At 38.7% G+C, this 26,222-nt stretch overlaps 1 protein-coding gene across 1 annotated transcript in view; it reads left to right on the forward strand.

Moving 5' to 3' along the window:
• Nucleotides 1–26,222, forward strand: part of Kcnh5 (potassium voltage-gated channel subfamily H member 5) — a 303,814-nt gene that overhangs the window by 86,420 nt on the left and 191,172 nt on the right. Inside the window, exon 7 of the mRNA XM_046461686.2 lies at nucleotides 5,069–5,495. Coding sequence (XP_046317642.1) covers nucleotides 5,069–5,495 — 427 coding nt within the window. The remainder of the gene's footprint in view (nucleotides 1–5,068; nucleotides 5,496–26,222) is intronic.

Genomic DNA, 26,222 nt, shown 5'->3' on the forward strand with positions numbered 1-26,222 from the left:
AAACAGAGATAGGATGTGGGCATTGAAGGTCTACAAAGAGATTGTACTTAATTTTATATTCGAGATGAAGCCCTTGGAAGATGAGCTCAGTGGTCTTCTTTCAGGAAGATTAATATTGAAGTGATTATGTAATTTAGATTGGGGTAAGGGTAGGAAGACTGAGTAGCAGCTAGTTGCTGTGGAAAATGAATTGAGAATCTGGAGGACTGGGTTGGAGTGACACTTCATTCTTTGCTAACTATGACTTTGGATGAGTTGCTTTTCTATTCTGAGCTTCACTGTCCTCATATGAGCAATCAAGGTAGGAATCGTTTGTTATTCTGAGAATGCAATGAATTGCTTCATGTTAGAGAACTGCAGATTACATAGAATTGTTAGGGCCTCCATAGACATCTTCTGGAGACTTTTGTTGTGACTGAGTGTTGAGAGAAAGGGGGCTTAGTCATTTAATCTCCTTCATTCATTCATAGAGAATGACCCATGGCTAAGCCAGTATTGCAGGTGCATAGAATTTAGTTATAACCAGTTTCACAGAAAGCAGAGATTCTGGAGCCACTGCTTGCATCTGAATCTTGGATCCCCCTTATACTAGCTAAGTGAACTTGGTAAAATAGTTTAACTTTTCTAGGCCATGTTTTTGTGACATTCATCACATAGAGTGATTTTGAAGGTTAGATTAGTTGAGCCATAGAATACACTTCGAACAGTAAATACTCAATGTTATCATAACCTTGCTGACATTTCCAAGTAGCAGTGAATGATCTAGCTTTTTGGTTGGTTAACTGCATGGTGCTGTATGGCACAGGCTTGTTGAAATCTTTACTGTATCCCTCTCTCCCTGCAGCTCCAACTATGAGCCGGGTTACTCACATTAGGTTTATATAGAATGAACTCAACATTCATGCCCTTTGTATCTGAATAAAGTTATGCCTTTCCTCATTTTCCTTTTTTTCCAGTTCCTTCCATATTTCCTAGTATAGTATGGTTTTGAGTTCTTTTATTGTGTGGCAGTTATCTGATGAATATATGCTATGTGTCTCTTACACATGTGGCCTGGTCAGTGAAGAGGTTACACAGAAATTCTCTTTGATACTCAGTGCCATACTCTTTTAGTATAACCCAAAGTTACATCGACTATTTCTTTTCTACATTATACTTTTAAATCACATTGAGTTCATTATTGACCAAATTCCCAATTCACTTCTGAATTTGCTTGTGTTGCAAAAGTTATCCTCTTGCTTATTGACTGCTTAACCTAGTTCCATATGCCAGCTACATAATTGACATTAGATATACTTCTCGAGTTTCGAATTTCCTAGGATGTGATGCATGCAAATAGACTTGTAATAAAGCATGATAGTAATAATTGTTGTAATAGAGATATGCAAAGTGTGTGTAACACAAAGAAAGGACACCCAGTTCTCACAGTGAGAATGGTAGGTGGGGAAAAGTTTACAGAGAGGTAGTGTTTGTTATCACTATAAGTAAGATCCAAGCCACCAAGAAAGTGGGAGGGAAGGGTATTTTAAGCAGAGGGAATGAGCTGTAATGTAGCTTGAGTCTTCTATGAGCTACACATGGCTGAATCTGGCAGCACCATGGCAAACCCAGGGAGGAGTTGGTGGGGGAGATGCTGGCCAAGTGGACAAGTATCAGGCCCTGATGGACTTTGCATGTCGTAGTTGGGAATTAATATTTGATCCCATAAGCAGTGGGCTAATATGAAAAGATTTTTAGCTCAGAGAGCAAGATCATTAGATGGGTATACATTTAAAAAATACTAGACTGACAGCCAGTGTGATCAGTAGAGAGAACAGAGGGCGGCTGATGCAAAGGTTATTCCCATCACACAAATGAAAACAAAACAAAACAAAACACCATGAATCGTGACCAAGAAAAGACTGTAGGAACAGAAAACAAGGAATATTTTTGAGAGACTTATTAAATAGATAGATTTTGAGCACTTAGGCACTTGTAGTGAGATTGTCAGGACTTGAAAACCAGCTGGATGTGACAGAAGAAAGGAGGCATTGAGTTCAGCTTCAGGTCTGAGCAGCAAGGTGAATAACGATGTCACTCATAAGACAGGAGATAAAGAACCCAGGTGGGAGAAGTGAAGATTCCCTTTGGGACCTATTACCTTTTGGATACCTATGGGACATCCATATGGAAATGTGCTGCAGGCATTTGGCTTGTGTGTAAGAAAATCAAGATAGAATACTTTTTGTGCTGAGAAGTGGACCTGTGAATCATCCTTATATAGAAGATTGCAGAAACCTGAATATGCAGTGGGTGAACCAGAGAGGGATAGGGCAATCATGATGAGAACTCTAAGCCACAATAAAAGTGTGGAGAAGGTTAGTCTAGAAAATGATTTTGGGGAATTGGTTAACAACCAGGAGAAAGGGTTTTCATAGAATCCATGGCAGAAAGAATCTACGGTGCTCACAAAATATTTTGTAATAATAGAAGGAAGACCCAAGACCCGCAGAGTAAAGAGAGAAGTGGGAAGAGGGGAGGGGAGGGAAAGTGGAAGTACTGAGATTGAAATAAGCAAGTTATACTGCATGCACATATGAATATGTCAAAAGTAATCCCGTTCTTACATAACTATAATGTACTAATAAAAGCATTGAAACAGTATTTCATAATATTTAAGTAATGTTGAATGTGAGTATAGAAAATGTGCTTTTTGGTGAGTGGCCTCTAGAGCCGGTGCCCTTCAGGGAGAAATCTGCCTACTACAGAACAGAGGAATGTATCTTCTCATCCTTTGAGCTTAATTCTGGTAGATTCTGATTATTTCCATTCTGGTCGTGGCTGTTTTTTAATTCTAGTAGGGTGAAGATTTCTTTTGTTTTCCCTTCCTTTGTTTTTATAGAGAACAATTCAGGTAGAAATGACTTTTCTATTCAGTATTTAAACAGAAATTCCATAGTTCTTTAAAAATTCAAGTTACCTAGAAAACAGTATTTCCAGCAATGCTATTTTATTTTCAAATTGAACTCTTGAGTTTTTCATGCATTTTGATTACGGGTTTCTTTAGAACTGAAGCAAGATATATTTATCTTAATGTCCCCAGGGCTCAACTAGAAGCCCAGCCTACAGAAATGCTCAACAAATGCTTATTTTTGTCTTTCATGTTCATGATTACACAGGCCCATTTTTGAGAGCTTCTAAGCTGTCTCAAATATTCTTACCTTGCAGTGTCTCATGTCACTGAATATTGCTAATTTGTCTCCCAAATTTTATTAATCCTTCTCTTTTTAACTACCTAAATGTTCAATATCTGCACCCCCTCCCCCCAAAAAAAAAGTTCAAGCGAAATGAGAATTTATCTCAAGGCTTCACGTATGACTCGACATTTGAGAACTCAACTGAAACAAGGCACGACTGAGGAAATCAAGGTTGAGACAGAAAACCCGGAGGGGGGACCCTGCTACCCTTTCATTTCTTTGGGTTCTCCTGTTCTGTTTCTCTGTATTCTCTCTCTTTCTCTCTCTCTGAAATTCTTATGGTATATTTCAAATCTATACTATATTATAGAGGATAGAATACAAGCCAAATGTATTCTTAGCTTTTTCCCCTTAACTATTAAGAACTTGATCATTGCCTAAGAGGAGCCTGGTGAATGTCAGCCCTTTCCATTGCTTCATCCAATCCCTCTGTGTTGGTCAGAATTAAACTTCACCTTCTGGGAGACAGAATTAGCAGTAGGAGGTCATGGACCTGATTTGAATTGTAGGTGATGAGCCGATGACAAGAGGTTTCCCAGGTCACTGCTCTGACTTCCCTCCCTGCCTGTTTTGTGATCTGTATCAAGAATACATTTATCCTGACACCTCCTCCCCAGCTCCTTGTCTATCATGTATTAAAAACAAAACAAAAAAGCTTTGTTACTGTTTTAGTCAGCTTTTTGAGGCAGTGACTAAAGACCTAACCAGAACAATTGTAAAGGAGAAAGTTTCAGAGGTCTCAGTCCATAGACAGCCAGCTCCATTCCTTGGTGAGGCAGAATATCATGGCCGAAGAGTATGGTAGGGGGAAGCAGCTCACTTGATGATCAGAAAGCAGAGAGAGACACCACTCACCAAATACAAAATATATGCCCCAGTGGCATACCCCTAGGGACCCACCTTTTCCAGCCATACCCTACCTGCCTGCAATCCCCACTGTTAATCCCATCAGGGTATCAAAACACTGATTAGGTTAAGACCTTCATAATGCAATCATTTTTTCCTCTAAACCTTCTTGCATTGTCTCACATATGAGCTTTTGAGGGACACCTAATATCTAAACCATAACAGTCACTTTTTCTTTGAAGAAAGAAAGCTTATGCTTTTTTTTTTTTCATTTGCATTATGCTTTATTTGGTACGTTAAGCTTTTCAAAAACTATGAGTATTTTTTTTGCTGCTCTTCCCTTTTGGTATTCTTTTCTATAACTATTGCTAGAGGGTGATAGGAATTAGCAGGCTATGTACCCATCCTAAGTTCAGCTCTGTTCACCTTTCCAGAACTCTGCAGATTTAGTGTTTATCAGGATTGTGGCAGGAAGTAGTCGGATTGACAATGGTATTTGCTCACTCTCCCCATATACACAGAAGTATTTCTTGTTTGCTTGCTAGTAAGATTGGTGTCCTTCTTCAGAAGTTCTGTTGTTCATATCTATTATGAAATAATAAAAAAAAACTTTTAGAGTAGAGTCAAGTTTTATAAAAATAAAAGGCCTGAAATTCCCAGCCCTATTTCTACACTCTGTATATAGCGTATTTGGACATTTTTCTCGTTTGTTATTTTATACTCCATATATGAAAATAAACTGGGCATTCCTTAGCTAATGGGAAATGGTTTTATCTGGTGATATTGAAAAATTGTATTTCTGATTGTGGTGTAATTTGCACTTCTAAAAAAGGTTTTATCATTTTGGCCCTTTTTTTATTGTTTACGTATAGTCATAGCTCTATCCTGTCTGTGCTTAGATCAAGTTCCTGAAATTGACCCACTGTATTGTTTCCCCAACTTTTTGTTTTCTGAAAGTGAGCTGTCATTTCTTATTTCTCATTCAGGGAATCAGCAGCCTCTTCAGTTCGTTGAAAGTGGTGCGTCTTTTACGCCTGGGCCGTGTTGCCAGAAAACTGGACCATTACCTAGAGTATGGGGCGGCGGTCCTCGTGCTCCTGGTGTGTGTGTTCGGACTCGTTGCCCACTGGTTGGCCTGCATATGGTATAGCATTGGAGACTACGAGGTCATCGACGAAGTCACCAACACCATCCAGATAGACAGTTGGCTCTACCAGCTGGCCTTGAGCATCGGGACTCCCTACAGGTACAATACCAGCGCAGGGATATGGGAAGGAGGACCCAGCAAGGACTCACTGTACGTGTCCTCTCTCTACTTTACCATGACAAGCCTTACAACCATAGGATTTGGAAACATAGCTCCTACCACTGATGTGGAGAAGATGTTTTCAGTGGCCATGATGATGGTTGGCTGTGAGTATCTTGATTTTTGTATTTTTAATAAATGATCCGTATTGATATTTTTCCTGGCTCCAATCTCCAGTGGGATTAAAATGAATTACTTTGTCTTCAGAAAGGTGTTTTAATCTATATCATTTGCAATTGAGTTAATTTTATGTGGCCTTACAAAATAAAAATGTGAAAGAACATATTTTACTCTTTAGAATGTATTAACACATGAAAAACAGTATTGGGTAGATGATGCGAAATTCAGAATGATTTATTTATTTATTTTTATTATTAGAGAGAATGATTTAATTCTATTGAGAGTGGTCTACCTGACAGAGCTCTCTTGAAGGAATTAGGACCAGCATCTAGTCAGGTGGCATCTGGCACATTCTGGAAGTTTTGTTGACAGTGCATTCAATTCCAAAAAAGCAAGCAGGATCTGATGTGAGATGCACAGTTTGGAAAATGTTCTAGTTAATAACTGAGTTTGTGAATTGAAGTCAACCCCAAGATATAGCTTTATGTTTGCTTTTACAATTTAAACTAGTAAAAGAAAGTTTTTATTAATCTCTGTATTTAGAAACTCTAGGTTTATAACATTCTAGGTTGAATATATGACTAAAAGAATGGAAGAATTAGTACAAAAGCCCATCAAGCAATGAAAAGTGTCTAGAATTTAGCATTCATGCGTGAGTATGCAGTGGCTTGATCGTATTCTTGGAAGTGGAATGTCCTTTGAAGGAGCCAAAGTCTCTACATTTGAATTGAGACTGTATGACATTAGAAGACCAGAATATTAAGGAAATGCATACCCAAGAAGCTGTTCTAAAATCTCTTCAGGAAGACTTCACCACTGTCTATGCCTTCAAATTCACTTGGATGATTTAGGCTAGTCTAGTTTTGATACCTAGAGAACTTGACAACTATTGGACTGAAGGTGTGATTAGCATTGTTAGATCATGGCCATTGGTCTTTGGTCTAAGACATCTGTTTTTGAGATTCTACATTATAGAGGCTTGAATTTTAAGAGGAAAGATGTTAGAGTCCCCGGGCATTGGTTGGCCTCGGGAAAGTGAGTGGCTTGGGTCTCAGCAGATAGCTTTCATAGTTCAGAGTGTCTGAGATCTGTTGGAACACCAGTATTGACTGCTGTCTATCATCCATCACTCTGGCCCTCCTGTGTCCAGATACAGAAGCAAAAATGCACAAGTTCTATTTTCAGGTGGAAGCCTGCAGTTAGAGGGAGAGTTAAAATTGCAAGCGCTATTTGTTCCAGAGGCTTTCAGGAGGACACTGTTTTAATATACACAGAAACCTTGATGATTAATTTAGCGGATACCTACGCAGCCAAAGATATATTGGCAAAAATGTACTTTATAAATTGTGAAGGTGATATTTTTTCAGGTATAATACTTAACTACGATCTACTTTTAATGTTTGTGCAATACATTTTGCCTTACACTTGGGCATAGTTAGGTTTTTAATAAAAACTTTCTATTTTGAAGTATAGATTCACTTAAGTTACAGAGATAAGTACAAAGGGGGCCTTTGTCCCTTTCACCGTCCATCTTCTATAACATAGCACAGTGTCAAAATTGACATCAGTACAATGTATGCACATAGCTCTGTGTTGCTTTAGCATATATGTAGATTCCTGCAGTTGCCACTGTAGTCAAGATATACAGAACTGTCACCACAAAGATCTCCTTCATTTGATCTACCTCTTCCTCAATCATCTCAGGTTCCTGAATACTAACCATCCAGCTCTATAATTTTGTGATTTTTGAGAATATTATATAAATGGAATCATATAAAAGGTGATTTTTAAAAAATTTTTTTGAAATGGACTCCCTCCATTCAGCATAAAGCTATTGAGATTCATGTAAACTGAATGTATCAGTTATCTGTTTCTTTTCATTTCTGTGTAGTATTTTTTTATGGTTTGGGTATACCAAGGTTTAATGACTCATCTATTGAAGGAGATTTTGTTTGTTTCTATTTTTGGGCTATTACCAGCAGAGCTGCTATGAACACTCATGTATAGATTTTTCTTTCTTTCTTTTTTTTTTTTTTTTTTTGGTGGAGGAATACTGGGGATTGAACTCAGGGGCACTCAACCACTGAGCCACATCCCCAGGCCTATTCTGTATTTTATTTAGAGACAGGGTCTCACTGAATTGCTTAGAGCCTTGCTTTGGCTGAGTCTGACTTTGAACTCCTGATCCTCCTGCCTCAGCCTCCTTAGCTGCTGGGATGATAGGTGTGCACCACTGTGCCTGGCTCATGTATTGGTTTTTATAAGCTCATTATTCTCTGGAATGAATGCCCACAAATACAATTAAGTGTATATTTATTTTCTGAAGAAATTGCCAAACTATATTTTGCAGAATGGATGTACTATCATAGTTTTTCATAAGAGAATCAGAGGAAAATAAAAATCTGTGTAGAGTTGAAGAACGCTGTCATACACTTCATTCCATAGGCTCCCGAGCTGGGAATCATCTAAGACTCCTGTTTTTCTCGTGTGTTCCATCCATTCTAGACAAAGCCCTTTGGTTTGACCTGGAAAATACATTTGATTATTTCTCTGTACTTCTTTAGCTTACCACCCACGGGCAACTCACCATCATTGCTGGCCTGGACTTTTGAAGTTACCTCCTGTATATGTTCCTTCTGTTTCTATTCCTGCCCCACAATCTCTCCCTAGAAGCCAGAGTGTTCCTTTTAAAGTAAATAAAGTCACACTGTTCTTCTGCTCACATCTCTCCAATGCACATGAAATAAAATCCAGAGTCCCTGCTCTGTCTTTCAAGGCCTTTCTGATGAGGCCCTGGCCTGCTTTACCCCCACTTTACTTCCCACTAGTCTGCTGTGGCCTGTTGTCCTAAATTCATGTTGACTGCGAAGTCATCAGGCTCAGTCCTGGGTCAGTGTCTTCATATCTGCTTTCCCACCGCTTCTAACACTCCTTTCCTTTTCCCCAATTTCAGACAGGTCTCCACCTTTTCAGAAATTCCTCCCAAAGCTAACTTACTATAAAAATCATCCCAGTCCCAATCACCCATATTCTAACCTTTGACCCTCTTTCTTCACTATTCCTATCAAGAATTGGAATTGTGTTTACTCTGTTTTTTTTTTTTTTTCCCCCTTTCTATCAGAATGTAAACTCCACACAGTGGGGCCCTTGATTGTCTTTTCCTACCTCTACATCCTCAATATTTTAATTGTTAACAGCTCTCCTCTCAATCTCAATTTGTTATTCAAACAAAGAAGTTGTCCCAGCTAGTCATCATGAGGATCTCTTGTCCTTGCATCCACCCCAAATAGGTGTCTGAGGAAGATACCTGTCAGGTAGCCTGGCCTCAATTCTTTTGTGAGAGCCCTCGAGTGCTCACCTGTATTATCTCCTTGGGAGTGCACTAGTTCCTTGCACTGGATTGCCCAACCCTACATCTCTCAGTTGGCCCATTAATATAATTTCCAAGAAGTTAGTGGAAATACCAACAGTCCTTTCTTCCATCACTTTTTATTATCTAGCCTCATAATCTACTAATGTTGAAAAATTTCACATAGATTCGGTTGAATTTTCAAAACTTCATTTGATTCAGAGTTGGTTCTATTCCCTACTTCAAGAATGGGCGATTATACTTGCTAGATCTCAATTTCATTGCTGGGCATTATGGTATGTACTAGTAATCCTGGCAACTCAGGAGGCTGAGGCAGGAGGATTGCAAGTTTGAGGCCAGCCTCAGTAGCTTAGGGAGACCCTGTTTCATAAACAACAACAAAAATGAGTAAACAATAAATTGAAAAGAACTGGAGATATAGCTCAGTGTAAAGCACCTCTGGGTTCAATCCCTAGTTCCAGGGGGGAAAAAAATTCTCTCCTTTTCTGAAGTTCCTGTCTTGATTTCAAAATGAAAAACTAGCTTTAAACCTGATCATTTTCTTCCCCAGTTTTCTGTATCTCCTTTCAAAGCCTGAGCAGTAGTTTTCTGCTTATATTCTGATGTCTTCTTGCCTGTTGACTTTGGACTTATTCAGAGGCATAAAACGGAAAACCAGTTTCTATAGCCAGAGGATTTTTAGGAAGATACCTCTGAGTTTTCTTCTTGTTTTGTGGGTTCTTGATAATTTCATGGCATATTTCCCTTGACATAAACCGAGAAGATTATAGAAATCTGTGTAGGTGCAAGAAGTGTTATAGTAAATTTGAATAATTCCAAAATTTATTAGACACGCCTGTACAGAATATCAGCCAAATGGGCATATTATAGCTGTTTATAATTTCAATATTTTTTTTCTTATAATAATGCCAAGGAAAACAAACAGAAACAAACCACCAGTATTCTTACAACCCAATATGTGCTGTCAGCCAATGCCAGGAATTCAGAGGTGTGTGTGTGTAATATGTTGAGGAAGGAGGGAAAGAAAGGAGGGCGTAGGAAACAGAAGGCTCCTGCGTTCATTTGTGCTGGGAATCCAGTCGCTGTGTGCTGGCTGCCTGAGAGGCACAACTTGAGACCTTATAACTCAATAACTGTGAAAAGCCATTTATCAAAAAGTTGATGGAGGCACCAACTGCTTATAGTCTGTGGGGAAAAAATAATCACTACTTGTAAATGATAGGCTCTTTTTTTTTTTTTTTTTTTTTGGAGAATCCCATCTAAAATTTTTCATGCTTTCCAGCAAAATTCAGAAATTTCAACGGCAGCAAGTCCAGTTTGTAAGTCCCTTTATAAACCCTCTTCTTTGTTTTATGGCTTTTTCTTTCCTGCCTAATGCTCAATTACATGTGACTCTAACTATTTAGTCTCAGAGTTCTTCTTGTTAATATCAGATAAATCTTCAAAAAAAAATAATTATGACTGTGGCCTATCCCAATCCCAGTCTCCCGATGTTCCCTCTGGATTCCTCCTGTGTCAGCAGAATCTGGGGATATTTCCCTTACCTGCTACCTAGGAATTTCTTAGTCTGAAACCCTTCATTCCTATGCCTGCCCAATGTGGAGGATCCTTCTGTTCAGACTGGTTCTTCTCAACACCCATACAGTCTTCCCCATCCTGGTGTTTCCTGAGCCAAGTGACTTCCACAACCTAAGGAGTAGCCTTTGCCCTCACCCATAGGCGTGTTCTCCCCATTCTTCTGCATCTGTCCATTCATAAGTGAACCTGTCTATTTGCTGGCATTCATGGGATTCACTACTGAAGGGCTTTAGTAAAACAATATTTTTGCAATTCAGTTCTGCAGAAGTTGTGGAAAGTAACAGATTTTTTTTTTTTCTTTCTTTTTTTTTCTTTAGATCAAGATGTGGGTAATCTCTTTGCTAATTTGCTCAGTAAACACTTAATGATTCCTTCGTGAAATGTTTTCTAATCCATTTCATTTACATAATCTTATTATTGAGCCCCTAATAATTTTCCATTTTCCAAAGAAATGACAGACTGACCAATTTCTCTGCTATTCAGAAAGCACCTTAGTACACTGATACTTTGTTTTGATAGTTATAAAACAAAGGAATACAAGCATGGAATTTTTCTAATATGATTAGCCCCTTGTCTTAATGTATTTTTACGAATCCTTTTCTAAAGGCTCATCAAGAAAGCAATTACTTAGTTCCTTCTTTATTACTGAATCATCACAGTGCTTTCATTTTAGTTGAATATAACCATCATAAAGAACTTAATATTTGCATATTTCATTAAAATTTTATTAAAAGAAAGAAACATAAAATAAAAATATAAGTTGTGGCTTACTTGTTTTCATAAATAATTTAGTGTTCAAACAAATCTGTCTTCTCATATGCATATATGTATTTGTTTTAATATACTATTAAATATATTATTAATATATGTAGACAGCATACGTCCGTGTTGAACTTCAAGTACTTATTTTGGTTGAATGCATAGTTTACTCTTTTTCTTGCTGTCTGTTTAGGTTCTGCTGTCTGTTTAGGCAGCCTCACACACATGTTGTATGACACTCAGACTATGATGCAGGTTCTGTGATGTTATGCGAACTGAGACTTGAAAAGCAAAAACAAAGCAATGCTAAAAAATCATAAGTTTGAAAATTGCTGAGATTTCATTGGTAGACAAGAAACCCAGGCATACTGATGTTGATCTGTAATTTTCAAAAAGGATGTAATTGATGATAGCTTGCACAGTCTAGAAACTTTTTGGAATGGACTGGTATAGCTTAAAACCCAGCAGGCCAATGGTTTACCACTTTTAGAAGTATAGCGGGACCATCTGTCAGTGAAATATGTATGAAGGGAAATTTGAATCTCCATGTGGGTGGTTAAGGGCCACTGAGAAGCATTTAGTCACACACTGGTTACTCAACGTCGTGTAGAGGAGACCAGAGCCAAGTATCATGTTCTGAGGTTGATGAACTCACTTGGTGTCCTCTGTGGAATTCAGATAAAAGCCAATCTGGGGTTATGAGTATTGTCCTGACTCCTACTCATTAGAAAGGAAAATAAATAGAAAGTGGTAAGAACGGGGGGTTGTGAGAACATAGAATAAGTTTGGGACAAAGTCATGAAGGATTTTCTTAGAGAGTCTTCAAATCTGGCTGGGTTCAGTTGTGAAAGCAGAAGTTGTAACAAAAGGCTTTTAAATCATTTTTTTCACCAGTGTTAATATTCTGTACATTTAGGAGTCTATTAATGCAGTTACACCACTGTCCACAGATTGAAGCTGATTATTGGAGAAGAGATTACGATGGAGAGGAGGTGGGGTCACAAAGATTTTAGGATTTTTCATGTAAAGGGAATACCTTGCTTTATAGAGAATAAGAAATCTCTTCTACAGAGAGTGTTTAGTAAAGAATTGAGAGAGAAGATTGTCTAAGAATATTATGGAGATTAGAAAGTATGCTTTTGGAAAGAGAAGGGTTTTTTTTTTTTTTAATATCATGAGCAATTAGGCAGCTCAGAAGACTGAAAGACATTGTCTCAGGGCAAAGAAAGCTGCAAGGGAGACATCTGTAGACTTGCTCAGAGGGGACGTGGAAGGGTACTTGATCTACATGCCTACCCAGACTGGCTTAAAAGTGGGGTGCTGCCCTTTTTCGGTACTAAAAAGTAATTCTACAAATATTAATATGATACTTCCATTAACTCAGGGAGAGTATTAAGTTATATGTTAAAGTTTTTCTTGCCCTTGCTCTCGTGGTGTAGGTAGGAAATGGAGTGTGAACAGGCGATTTTCATTTCTGGTTTTAGTTTTAGCCAGATGGAGAGAGCTTTAAGCCTAATGTTTATTTTGGAAACTGGGTCAATTCTTTGTGTCTGCTTTACCCTAGCTTGTAAGAAAGACTTTTCTTTTCTTTAATGAGCTGAGTATCCCATGAGGAAAAACATTTTGTGGAGCTCAAAGTTCAGGGTTCTAGGTACTTTTTATGGTTTAGTAGTTTCAGATGTATAGTCCAGTAGACCAAAAAGAAGAAGGAGAAGGAGACTATGTGATATGTGATGTGCACTTTATTCCCTGTTTCTTATTCAAAACAGAATTTGTCTTTTGTAGGAAAGTTCTTTTATACCTATGTTTCTTTTTATGCGTAGTCACATTTTCACAAGCCCTCTCAGATTCTGGAAAAGTTGAGTTTTTTCCCCAGAAAATAGCAGGACATTTCCTCGGTGCCTTATTAACTTGCCTGGACTCTGCAGAAATCTTGGTTCTCTGAAACTGAACTGTGTCCTCGTATCATTCAGAATTATTTAATTCATTCAGCGTTGTCCCAGGTCGTCTGGTAGGCATTGGTGCTCAGCAGTCATCAAGCTTGTGATATGGTGGGAGTGTCAGGAAAATCACAGAACCATCTCCTCTCTCCTCCCTCCCCTGTCCTCCTTTTTTGTTCTTTCTCCATATCCATCCCAGTGCCTCCATCTCATTCTTTATACTGTGAATGGAAATAAAGAAGTTGGGTTCCTAAGATCAAGGTCTTTTTGTCCTGTCCATCATTGTATATTTAGCACAAAGCATTGTCTCTGAGCTGTTAGCGTGTTTATTGAGGATATGTTGAATAAGTGAATGATAAAGCCACCTGTCATAACACATTACTAAACCAGTCCGGGTCACTGCGCTGGCATGAAATAATCACACAGAGACAGAGAAATGCTTTTTTTCTTTGAGTTCCATGATGGCTCCTCTGACCCAGCTTCCACAAAAGAGGCAAGACAGGCAAGAAAGAGAGCACACCTCGAACCCAGGTTTTATTGGGGGAGGTTGTTCCATGGAATATTCTATCCTCAAAAGGGCAAAGGGGTAGGGTTACAAAGGAACAGGTGAGTGTGACTCAACCCCAGCAGTGACGCCTACTCCTGGAGCCACACCTTGTTATCCCAGCTGGGGTAATGCCCAAGTTTCTGTGACCTGCCAATAATTGTTCAGAACCCAGTGCATCAGGACTTAAAGGCTTCTGCACCCAGGGCACCTCCCGACAGCCACCTAGCTCAGCCGGAGGGAATCTAGGAAGGTGTTTAGGAAGAAAGTGACTCTTGAGCTCACAATACAAAAATAAGTGTGTAAAGAGCCAGGACTTAGGGATTTTCCAGAAAAGAGAACATGTTTGAAAACATAAGAATGGGATAGTTTGACCTTTTTGGGGAGCAGCATGCTGAAGTGGGAAGTTGATGTGGCTGGAGAGGAAGAAAGGAATGTATGTGTCAAAAGGCCTTTCATCATTTTATAAAGCATTTGACTTTTACCCTGAAGACTGTGAGATAAATAAGAAGAATTTGATTCTTCATTGTACAATGTAGATTGGAGAAGATGATAGCTATAGTCAAAGAAACCAGTTAGGAAGGTGTTGGAATAATCCAGGAAGACAGACCAAGTGGGAGGTATGTAGCAGGTGGCATAGAGTTGGCAAGTGATTTTTTTTTTTTTTTTTTTGGTAAAGGATCAGAAAGTACCTACCTTAGGCTTCATGGACCTTAAGGTATCTGTTGCAACTGCTCATCTCTGCTGTTGTATTGCTAAAATAGCCACTGAAAACACATAAACAACATGCATATCTATGCTGAGCATGACAGGGTTCCTATACAACTCTGACCAGGTGGCAGACCGTATTTGACATATGGACTGTGGTGTGTGAAAAGACTATAGACTTTGGAGCCAGACAAACCTGGGTTCAAGTGTTTCTATTTATTTATTTATTAGTATTTTTTTTTAGTTGTAGATGGGCACAATGCCTTTATTTTATTTATTTATTTTTATGTGATGTAGAGGATAGAACCCAGTGCCTCACTTGGTAGGCAAAATTTCTACCATTGAGCCATAACTCCAGCCCCTGGGTTTAAGTTTTCTATCATCACTTATTAAGAACTTACATCCATTATCTAAGCTGTGATCTAGAAAATGGAGAGAAGAGTCCCTACACTGTGGATATTTGGAATATCCAAAAGATTGCATGCAAATTCCAGAAACATTTTTCTTAAGTTGTACTCAGTGCATAAATGAATGTGTGGGCAAATGTAGAAGAAGAGTTCTAACAGACTTGTGGATTTCTGCAAATTCAGCTGAATGGATGACAGAACACTTTTCTAAGACAGGAAAGAAGGCACAGGTAATACTGGAGGAAAAGGGTAGTTCTTTTTCCTAGAAGTTATTCCTTGGAGATGTCTACTAGGCAATTAGAAATGTGATTTGGGGTTTCAGAGATGTGAGACATGGAGAGATGTCTGTGGGAATCACAGTGTATAGAAAGTAATTGGTTGTCAAGGGAATGTAGGGGATAGTCAGAATGAAGCTGTCTGAGGGTGGACACTTGATGAAGGAGAGCCACAGAGGGCCTAAGGAGAGAGAGAGCCCAGAAGGGTAGAAAGTATGGCTTTGTTCCTGACAAAGAACGAGAGAAGCTAGACACTGTGACACATGCCTGTAATCCCAGAGGCTAAGGAGGCTGAGGCAGAAAGATCATGGGTTCAAAGCCAACCTCAGCAACAGCGAGAAGCTAAGCAACTCAGCGAGACCCTGTCTCTATTAAAATATAAAAAAGGGCTGGAGATGTGGCTTAGGGGTTGAGTGCCCCTGAGTTCAATTCCTGGTATCAAAAAAAAAAAAAAAAAAAAAAAAAAAAGACAAGCGAACTCTAGGATGGAAGAGGGAACCATAAGAGTACTAGGACAGGAAGTCAATAGAGATCTGGCTGACCTTCGGAGAGCATTGTTGACTTTTTCTAGTGGAGAGGAAAGAGGCAGCACTTGAGGAATTTATAGAATCCAAACTGATTTTTTTTTCTCCTATACGAAAGAGAATGATTTTATTATTAGCAATTAAGCTAGTAGAAGTAGATTGTGCTTATGTAGTAATTTTTACTGCCAGTGATTTTTTTCTGATTCAACTTTCAAGTTGAATAAATAAGTAAATAAATGTGTTTAGATTGTTAGATGAATAACATGCATGGGATTTTTCTTTTGTGTTATAAAATAGAAAATAAGATTGACTTGCAGAGAAATCTTTTTATGAAATCTCACTTTCTAAGAACAGGTATTTTAATTAGGGGAGAATTTTATTTTCCGATAATGAACGGATTATTCTTCCAAGAAATTTAGTTTTGATTCTAAAATAAAGTATACTGCCCAGGACAAAATGTCCATATAGGTGAAATGATGCTGTGCTAGAGAAAAAACTGTGGAGCTTTATTGGTTCTTAGATATGTAGACTCAAGGATCAATTGGCATATGATTTTAATTTTGCTGGAAATGAAATATGTAGAATTTTTTCAAAGGTTGACTCACAAATCCATATATAAATATATTTAGGACTTGTTGAAATGCATGTCATACCAGAGGGCCTTTATGCATAGATTTAAGAATTGCTTTGCTATGATGAGAGAGGGGATTTTTTTGGGAGCAATTTCTAACCTGGCTCCTAAGTGACTGCTTCTTATCTATTTCTTTAATATTTACATAAGTTGTGAAGACTACATTAGGGCCTCCCTAGGAGGTTAGGTGCCAGGTACAACACGCTCCCTTCTGGCTGTGGATAGGTAAGGTGATCTTTGTGGAATGAGAACTCTGTCCAGGTTGACTCTCAGGAAATACTGGAAGCTTCAAAAATTGTCTTTGAAGCTGTCGCCTCCCTTTTAGAAGCTAGTTCCATAGTTACCCTTTTAGATCTCATCTTCTTTAAAGTTGAATGTATTTTTAACAATCTCTGAAAGTCTTAATCTGTGGAGGTCTAATTTGGGATCCTCACCGATTTAAAATAAGTGTAAGGGAAGGACATTTAAAAGTACGTACCTCTGCTTAGGCATCTGCAAAGAAGGCAGGGAGCTATAGACTTTGAGAATGTCTCTTACCCTAGGCTGCCTGTGAGTTTGCTTGCTAGTTTCCTTAGAAAATGCCCCTCTGCCCCCCAAGACCTATTAGTAGGTGTGTTTTCCCCACTTCCTTTCCTGATGAGGGCCTGGCTAAGGAGCAGCAGCCCTTCTTCCTGTCCAGACACTGATATCCCACAATCCTTTATTCCTTCTCCTTTTGCTACACAATGCTCTAAAGCCCCACCTCCACCCACCTGCCCCCAATCTGCCTGCCTCTTTTCCTGCTCCAGGATTTCTGAGCAGTAGCAGGAGTCATCTGCACAGCCACAGGCAAAGGCGCCACTTTAAAAATGCATGGCTCACAGTCTTGTCTTTTACTCTTAGGTGGATGCCCTCTCAAGTTTTGCTGAGCAGCTGAGCTTCCGCTGTTCGGTTTCTGTCTCCACCTCTCCCAAACCCGCGGCCATCCTTCCTTATCTCAGTTGATGGTCTGTGCCTTTTTCTTATCTGAAATAGATGTGTATTCTCTTTTTTTTTTTTAATTTCATAAATTTTTAATTTAATTTTTTTTAAATTTTTTATTGTTGGCTGTTCAAAACATTACATAGTTCTTGATATATCATATTTCACAATTTGATTCAAGTGGGTTATGAGCTCCCATTTTTACCCCATATACAGATTGCAGAATCACATCAGTTACACATCCATTGATTTACATATTGCCATACTAGTGTCTGTTGTATTCTGCTGCCTTTCCTATCCTCTACTATCCCCCCTCCCCTCCCCTCCCCTAAGGGGGACAAACGACTGTCAGTAGAGGGAGCAGAGAGAGAAGAGGGTAGATGTGTATTCTCTAGGAATAGGAACTGTCACAGATGTGTGTGTGTGTGTGTGTGTGTGTGTTTTAAACAACCTTGAATCACTTCTTACCAAGGTGGGCTAGGAGAGGCACAGGCTGGGGGACAAACTGACAGGGCCTTGAAGGCCAGAGTAGTGACTTTTATTCTGAATCAAATGGGGAGGGGATTTCTAAGGATTTTGGGTCCAAGAGAGGTGTGATTTGTCTTACATTGTTATATGAAGAACAATCTGCTGCTTTGTGTAAATTAGACAGTGAGGGGTCGGGGATAGAAGAGGGCAGGCAGGTGGCAGGTGGTGGTGGTAGTTAGAATTGTTTAGATTTCAGATGTATGATTAAGACCAATAAAATGTGTGTGTGTGTGTGTGTGTGAGAGAGAGAGAGAGAGAGAGAGAGAGAGAGAGAGAGAGAGAGAGAGAGAGCGCTAGCACCCACAAGCATGCACATGAGGAAATAGGGTGCAAAAGACTTTGGTGTAGCACCTGCTGTGCCAGGGTGGGAGGGTCATTTGTCATGTCAGGTGAAGGTAACATAGATGAGCCTGGAGTTCATGGGAGCCTCCTAGCATATGAACGTAGATTTGCTTTGTAGCTTTTTTTTTTTTTTGCCCGTTTTTCCCTTTGTTTTGTGCTCATCTTTCCCTTTACTGGCTCTTTCTCTGCCAATAAATAAATGTGTCTATGTGTCTTCAATCCTAAAAAAAAAAACATACCTATGTGAGTAAAATGCTTGGCCCTGCATTTTCTTCACCTTCTTCTCTACCAATTAAAAATTTTTTTTCTTCCCCAAACATGGGTCTTGACTTCCTTATCTGGATGGATTTCTTAATGAAAATGGACTTCTTCCCCTGCTCCACTGCTCCAAGGACATTTATTAGATTTCAGAGACTTTTTCATCCATTAAAACAGCTCCTTGAGTTTCTTGGGTGTTTTTCTCCCTGGTTTTCCTCCCATTTCTCTTGCTGTTTCTAATCTGCTTTGCTTGGTCATGTTACTCGTTCTCCTAAATGTTGAAAATTGTGATATTGGAAATGAATTATTGAAAGATACAGGGCAGCTCTCTCGATAGGCTGAACAGTTTCTTCTGCAAACAGTGATGTGGTGGGATCCAGCCGACTCCTGGATTTTCCCTGTTGTCTGATGGCTCACAGTCAGAAATTCTGCTCTGTGTGTTCTTGACTCCATCCAGACTCTCTGAAACGGCTATTTGTTCTCTAAGAGCTGTGTCTCTAGGCTGTGTTAGCATACCAGCAGGGACTGGGTTTCACAGTAGTGCCCTGTCACGTTGAAGCAAAAACAGGTGATGAGATTTCAGAGGAGGGTACAGAAAAATTTGGAGCAGAGGGTACTGCCTGGCAGGCAGGGCAGGAAGGTGCTCAGGTGATAAGGCCAACAGGGAAGAGACTCTTCCAGTGCCTCTCTTTCTCTCTTTTGTCTTCCTTGAGCTCTCTAAGTGGGAAAAATAATCAGGAAAATTGATAATTCACAATACTTTTTCTCTGGTTCACTGTTATAAGATTCCTCTCCCCAATCCTTCTAGAAAGTCCTTGTCACTCTGTATCTCTTTATCCTGTTATTGTAGTCTGTAACTATAAACTTTAATTTTTTTAAATATACTTACTGCTTGACTCTTCCAACTAAAATGGGAGACATGTAGGCAGGGAGCTTGTTCTCTGGTTCAACACTGTATCTCTGGTGTAACAGAAGCATAGTATGTGCTCATTAAATTCTTTTCGAAGAAATGAGTATGTTTTGAGACTCCCTATTTGAAAAGTGGTAAACTCAGAGCAAGCCAAAAACCACACTAGTTCTCTAAACCCGAGTCCTTTAGTGATGGGCTTAAATTTTTAAACGATAACATGTAGCCTCTGACTATGTGGCTGATTCAATTTCTCTATAGCAGAGTTTGATTTGTGACTGCTCCCTCGCCCTTATCCTCCTCTCAAACTGCTCTCTCTGTCCCGGGGTTACACTGGCTGGTCTGTCTGTTACTTCTTAGTATTCTGGTTGGGAAGCAGAATATACTTCTTGGCTGCATTTGGATTTCCCCTCAACCTATTTTGGGTTTCTATCGTCACCTCCTATTGTTCCTTCTATTCTTGCAGGTTTCACTTCCTCTACTCCTCTCACGCTTTCTGAGAAAAGAGGTAAGATTTTAACAGTGAAAACAAAACACAAAAAGAACAACAACAACATCAAAAAGCCATTTGCTCTCTCAAAGGACTAAAGTTTGCAATGGAAATCTATGCTTTCAAGATTATTGTTTTGGCTATCAGCTTTAAAAATGTCTAATTAGAAACTCAAAGTTAAACTGCTTTCTTTGTTCTCGGCTGAATCCACAGTGCTCTTGGAAAAGGACTGTCAGTTTCAGTGGGAGGAGAGCAGAGGAGCATTAGAAAGAACTAGGAATTAGACTAAAAATATTTGTGTGTGTGTGTGTGTGTGTGTGTGTATCTTTCTATTCTTCATCCTCAGTTATGGCAGAGTCCATAAATGAATTTGCCATACTGCCAATCTTGTCTTGTCTTTTTCTTTTCTTTTTTAAATTGATGATACGAAAGAATTACTTTAGAATTTAAAATGGTGTTTTTAATCAGCTTTTCCATATTGTGACCAAAAAAAAATTTGACAAGAACAACTTAGAAGAGGAAAAATTTATTTTGGCTCATGGTTTCAGTCTATAATTTGCTGACGCCCTAGCTCTGGGCCTAAGGTGAGGCAGAACATCATGACAGAAGGGCTTGGCAGAAGAAGACAGCTCAGGCAACTAGGAAGCAGAGAGAGTTCCACTCACCAGAGACAAAGGCTTGTCCCCACTTACCTATTTCTTCCAGCTACGCCGTACTTGCCTACACTTACCACCCAGGTAATCCATATCCATGGACCAATCCACTAATTAGTTTACAAATCTCATAATCTAATCATTTTGCCCCTGAACATTTGTGCATTATCTCACATATGAATTTTTTGGGAATAACTCATAACTAAACTATAACAGATGTTTTGGAAACAATTGTCCGTAGCATAGGAAGAATATATAGACGAAGTTTGAGTATTCTCTTTTATAGAGGGCAAAGTAAGGTCAGGACTGTTTCAACTTACATTAGAAGTACAAATATCCTTTCTGTTGTTGTTTGCCAAAGAAACAAAGCCATAAACATATATTTTGGAGAAACTTGTCTTTTGAAAGAAGTGTTTCCATTCACCCAAAGGGAGATTTCAGTGGCTTCTAGTATTTAGCCCAGTCTTCCTGTGGCTACGTGGCTGTAGTTGCTAATTGTCATCAGATGTTTCTAACAGAAAAAGATAATTGTGATGATAGTTGGTTAATATGACAATACCAGAGAAAACAGCTGAGATAAACAGGAAGGACATAGGATCTACGGAAGAAGAAAAGAGAATTCCAAATATTTTCTAATCCTTTGGTTCACATGTCTTCTTTTTCAGTTGATCTGCACAGTAATTCATATTTTATCTGCATGATTTTTTTAAAATAAAGGTTTTTAGATTAAAGTAACACATGAGCATAGCTTAAGGAGCCAAATAGAACTTCAAGGTTTATTTTGAAAAATGAAATTTCCTGGTCTACGTGCCTTTTCCCATTTCCCAGTGATTACTTTCAAATCAGCTTCATTTTTGGTGATATTTCTCTCCTTTGTTCTGATATGATTTTTGGAGAGAATTCTTAGTTTGAATCATTACCAATAGACTGACATCTTTGAATGATTGGAAATATAATTCTTTCCTTTCTGCTGTCTCTAAACCACGATGTATATGCTTTTGCAATTTTCTCTGTTATCACTGTATTTAGAACATAATTTTGATTGAATCAATAGTCTATTTTCATTATCATGATTATGCAAATACTTTTTAAAACCGAGTCGTGTGATATACTATGATTACTTTCCTGTTCTACATTTGGTTTTCTCTAGGAGAATGAATGTCATGAATGTTCTTTCTTAGTCTCCATGTGCTTCTATTAATCTGTAAATAGAACTCTCCTCCATCGAGTACCTGTAATCTCAATATACTCATGTTATGTGGTTAACATAGGTATACCTCTCTTGAAGCCTCCTGATGTTCTCCAGTCTGGACTAGGCTTTCCAGGACACACTCACAGTGCTCAGCCTGGTATTTTCCTTCATCCATGACATTCAGGGCATTTCTGCCTTCTCTTGTGGATTGTGTTTCCTACATCAGTTTTGAAGTAACACTTCCTAAAATAGTCTTCAGAGAAAGGTAATTTGTTTTGAGATTACAGATAGTCTCCAACTTAAGATGTTTTGATTTTCAAATTTAAGATTTTTTTTCTAACTTAAGATATTTTCAATGTGTGCTGGGGGTATCTGGATGTAGCCGCATTTTAAGTTAGGGAGCATTGGGTATGCATGTGTGAAAATATCTTTCATTTGTCCTTATAACTGAAGTGATAGTTTATCTCTGAAGAGATTTAAATATTAGAAACAATTTTATGATAATTTTTGGTTTTTCTTTGAGTAACCTTTCCTTCCTTCTTAATTTCTTCCTTTCTGTAGTGGGGATCAAACCCAGGGTATTGTGCATGCTGGGCAAGTGCTCTACCGCTGAGCTACATTGCTATCTTTTTTATTTTTTATTTTTATTTTTTGACAGGATCTCAGTAAGTTGCCCAAACTGACCTTGAACTTACAATCCTCTGACCCTATCTTTGAATTTTCAGTGGAACTTCTCAGAAGACCGATTCCACTTGAGCCTAATATTTTTAAGTAATATGTTTTTCTTTCTGCCTCTTCTCTGGAAGCTCTAAGAATATTCTTTTGGTACCTACTGTTATGAAACACTATGACAATGTCTCTTTCTATTAGTGTGTTTTAATCTACTCTTTGAGGCTCTCAATGGGCATGTTCTATCATTTGGAAACACTGATTTTTCACTCCTGAATTATTTTCTTTGGTTATTTTATTGAAGAATTCTTCCTTATTTTTGTCTCTGCTTGAAACTCTTAGTATTTGCATGTCAGATTCCCTGGACTGTTTTTCTTGTTTTCTTACCCACTTTCTATGGTTCTTTCTTTTTTTTTTTCTCTGTGGTCTAGAAGTTTTTCTGTAGGTCATTTTTTGAAACCCTCTCATCCACTTTTATTTCTGATAGCCAATATTAATTTCCAAGACCTCTTGTATTTTCTCTTTTCCTTCTTATAGCTTCTTGGTTTCATTTCATGAATACAAAAATCTTCTTTTGCTGAGGATATAAGATAGTTTATGTACAGTTTTCATATCCCCACATAGTCCCTGTTTTCTTCAAAATAATGTTTTGTTTGTGAGTTTACGTGTCTGCTTCTCATTTTGAAGTTTTTCTGTCTGGAGATCCTGGCTATTTATTTATTTATTTTTTAGGGCTGGACTTGTGACTGGTATTCCTACTCTGGGGAGATGTATTGGGTTATTTTGTGGGGAATCTTTAACATCAGTATTTTGGGGTTATTTCTGTTGAGCTGCCAGTTGACTCAGAGAGGAATTTTCCAGGGTCCAGCCTGAAGACTATAACCCTTGCATCTAATCTTCTGGAAGCTGAATGGAGAACAGTGATGAGGATTTAATATTCATTGCATAACTTTTCATATCACCGCCCGACTTCAGTAGAGGATGTCTACTTTCTGCTGTTCCTTCAATTCAGAGACCCTCTTGAGTCTTCTGATGAGATGTGAAAAAGGAAATTGTCTCTGTGGAATTAGGGAGGGTTTTGGGGGCAGTGGGATAGACATCCATCTGCTTGTTAAGCAGATGTTCAGTGAATTCTCTGGATTCTACCTCACCTTTGCTCTCTCACTTTCCAAGGTGCTTTGTGCTGGTGATCTTCGGGATATTTGCAGGTTTGGTAGTGTAAATCAGGTTGCTTCTTGGCTTCCCCTTGTGCTGGCCTAAGATTTAGCTTTTTTTGCATCTGCTAAGTCAGGCACTCATTGTCCTACGCTTTCCAGTTTTCAAAATTTTGTTGCTACTGTGTTTTCTACTGTTCTCTTTGGGCTTGTGATTTTGTGGGGTTTTGAGAAAAAGCAGAAGTACTTGCATGTGGTCAATCTTCTATCTTTGGCTGAGTCTGTCTGTCTCTTTGCAAGGTTTTCTTGGCTCTTGCTTCTCTATCATTTGTTGATTATCTAGATTTGTACATTTCTTGATAAAAAAAAATCCCCTCTGTTGTTCATCATTCATCTCAAGCTACTTGCCAAAAGGAAATATCTTATTAAACCCATCAGAAATTTACTGCTCTAATATGTACATAACCTGTAACCCTGCTTCTGGCTATTTGGCATAGTCCCTGCTCTTTGGATGATCCTCGTGGTCATGCACAGCCTCAACTGAAGCATTTTCTTCGTGTTCATTAGATCCAGCCTTTCCCTGATAATACATCATTCCACAAGCCCATCTTCAGCAAAACATCTTTCTTCAAGCCCTTAAATATACAGATTAGCACTCTAAAAGTGTTCTCACGCTGTTTCTCATTAGCTAGGTTTAGTTGGTGGTCTGATTTTTTTCATAGAGGGTTACATTTAAGAGTTCAAGGAAGACATGAAATTTTCTAGCATCATGGATGAAGCTAGACCTACATCTATTCAGTTTCTTTTCTTTTTTTTCTTTTAAAAATTTTTTTTAGTTGTAGATGGACACAATACCTTTATTTATTTTTATATGGTGCTGAGGATCGAACCCAGTGCCTCACATGTGCAAGGCAAGTGCTCTATAACTGAGCTACAACACCCGCCCCCCCGTATTCAGTTTCTTTAAGTCAGGATTCTGTTACATTATTTGGACTAGAAGTGGTCAGCAGGGCCCTAGTGACCACTTTATTCTGTGGATAGGGACTTCTAGAGAGTTCCGAGTAGAAAATGGCATGACTGACATATTTTGACAGTGAGAAGAAAAGCTACTCTCAGTGATATTGGCTAAACTTAATGCTGTCTAAATTTCCTCTTCTATCATCCTTCCTTTAATCAACAGCATTCTATGGTCTATAAAGAATTCAGCACAGTGCTGTTTGGGCTTTGTTGATAAAGGTTTTATAGATGTTCTTCACTTTATATTTGGGCTGAAATATTGTCAGGTTGGAATACTTCAGTGAGGCTGCCAGTGCAGGATGAGAACATATGTACCTTTGCTTTTCAGTTGAAAAGACTGGGATTCCTGTGAAGCTGTCTCTTGTGAACATCATTATGTGAGCTTCACCTTTAAAATCTTTGGCTTAAGTTACAGTGAAGAGGTTTATAGAGTATGGGTCTACTAGCCGAACAGGCATGAAAATAAAATGTCTTCTTGGTGGTACTTGGAATTTTTCTGCTGTCAGATAGAACTTGGTCTACAGTAATTTAGAGTAGGGAAGATGAACTAATAAAAGCCATCATGGTTAGTGGTAAAGAGAAAACTTGAAAAGTATTATGGTCCAAAGGCTGTGTCTCTGTTATACATTCAATAACCAGAGTATCTGTAATAGTGTGAAGAAAGGAGAATATGGTATGGGACATGGTCAGAAAGGAAATGGGACCAGAACATGCCAGGCCCTAGTGGTCACCTTATTCAGTGGAAGGGGACTTCTAGAGGATTCTGAGTAGAAAATGACAGGATCTGACATATTTTAACAGGGTTCCTCTGAAAGTGAAGTCTAGGTGACAAGTTTGGATGGGAGAGATGATTCATAACCTTTGTGCCAGATGATGATGGATTGTTACCAAGGAGGTCACCATGGTGGTGGTGAGATGTGTCAAGACTGTCTTTATGTCCTGAAGATAGAACCAGCTGAATTTGCTGGCAAATCTGATGTGGGTTTTAAACTAAGAATTCAAGGATGACTCTAAGATCTGTTTGGTTTATACATCTATAGGGATAGGGAAGAATTTGGAGAAAGCAGAATTTTAGTGGGGAAGGGATTGGTGGAGGCAAGAATTAAATTTCAATGAGTTGTGTTAAGTTTAAAATGAAAATAGACTGAGGAGGAGCATTCAGTGAGTCAGGGAGAAACCTAGGGGTGAGAGGTGTTGTAGGCCTGTCGAGGGGAGTGTTTGAAGGAAGAGCAAGTGAGCAATTGTGGGATGTTCTATTTACAAGCCAGGAAAGACTATATCTGGGAATTTTGGATTTTGCCTTCAAGGATCACTGGTGTCTTTGAACAGATCTGATGCATTCTTGGGGGCAAGAGCTCTTACTAACCCCCCTGAGCCTTAGTTACCTCATCTATAAGATGGGGTAATAGTTTACCTAGCTCCTAGGGTTGCTATGAAAACTACATTAATTCAGAACAGTGCCAAGCACATTGTAAATGCTAAAGAAATACTTGCTGTTGCTTCTAGAAACCTCCATTCAGGTGTTCATTAATTGTCAGTCACGGCCTTTTGGTGAGGTCATATGACTAAGTAAGACTCCACCTACCTCTAATACCTCCACCTACCTCTAATACCTCCCCTCCAGGCTATCATGAAAGGCCTTGCTTGACCAGTATTTCACCAAAGTATAGGTCAATCTGAGCAGTGTGATAACTATTAAATAAGAGATGGATTATCTTAGCATGACTTGTGCAAGATCATGTGCTGGGTCTTAGGGATCACTCTTCATTTCTGGATGCTTATCCATTCTAGACTGTGTCCAGTGTTGC

The sequence above is a fragment of the Marmota monax genome, unplaced genomic scaffold (assembly GCF_021218885.2).
Source record: "Marmota monax isolate L192 unplaced genomic scaffold, Marmota_monax_Labrador192_F-V1.1 WCK01_AAM20220418_F8-fsc00001, whole genome shotgun sequence".
In the NCBI taxonomy this organism is placed as follows: Eukaryota; Metazoa; Chordata; class Mammalia; order Rodentia; family Sciuridae; genus Marmota; species Marmota monax.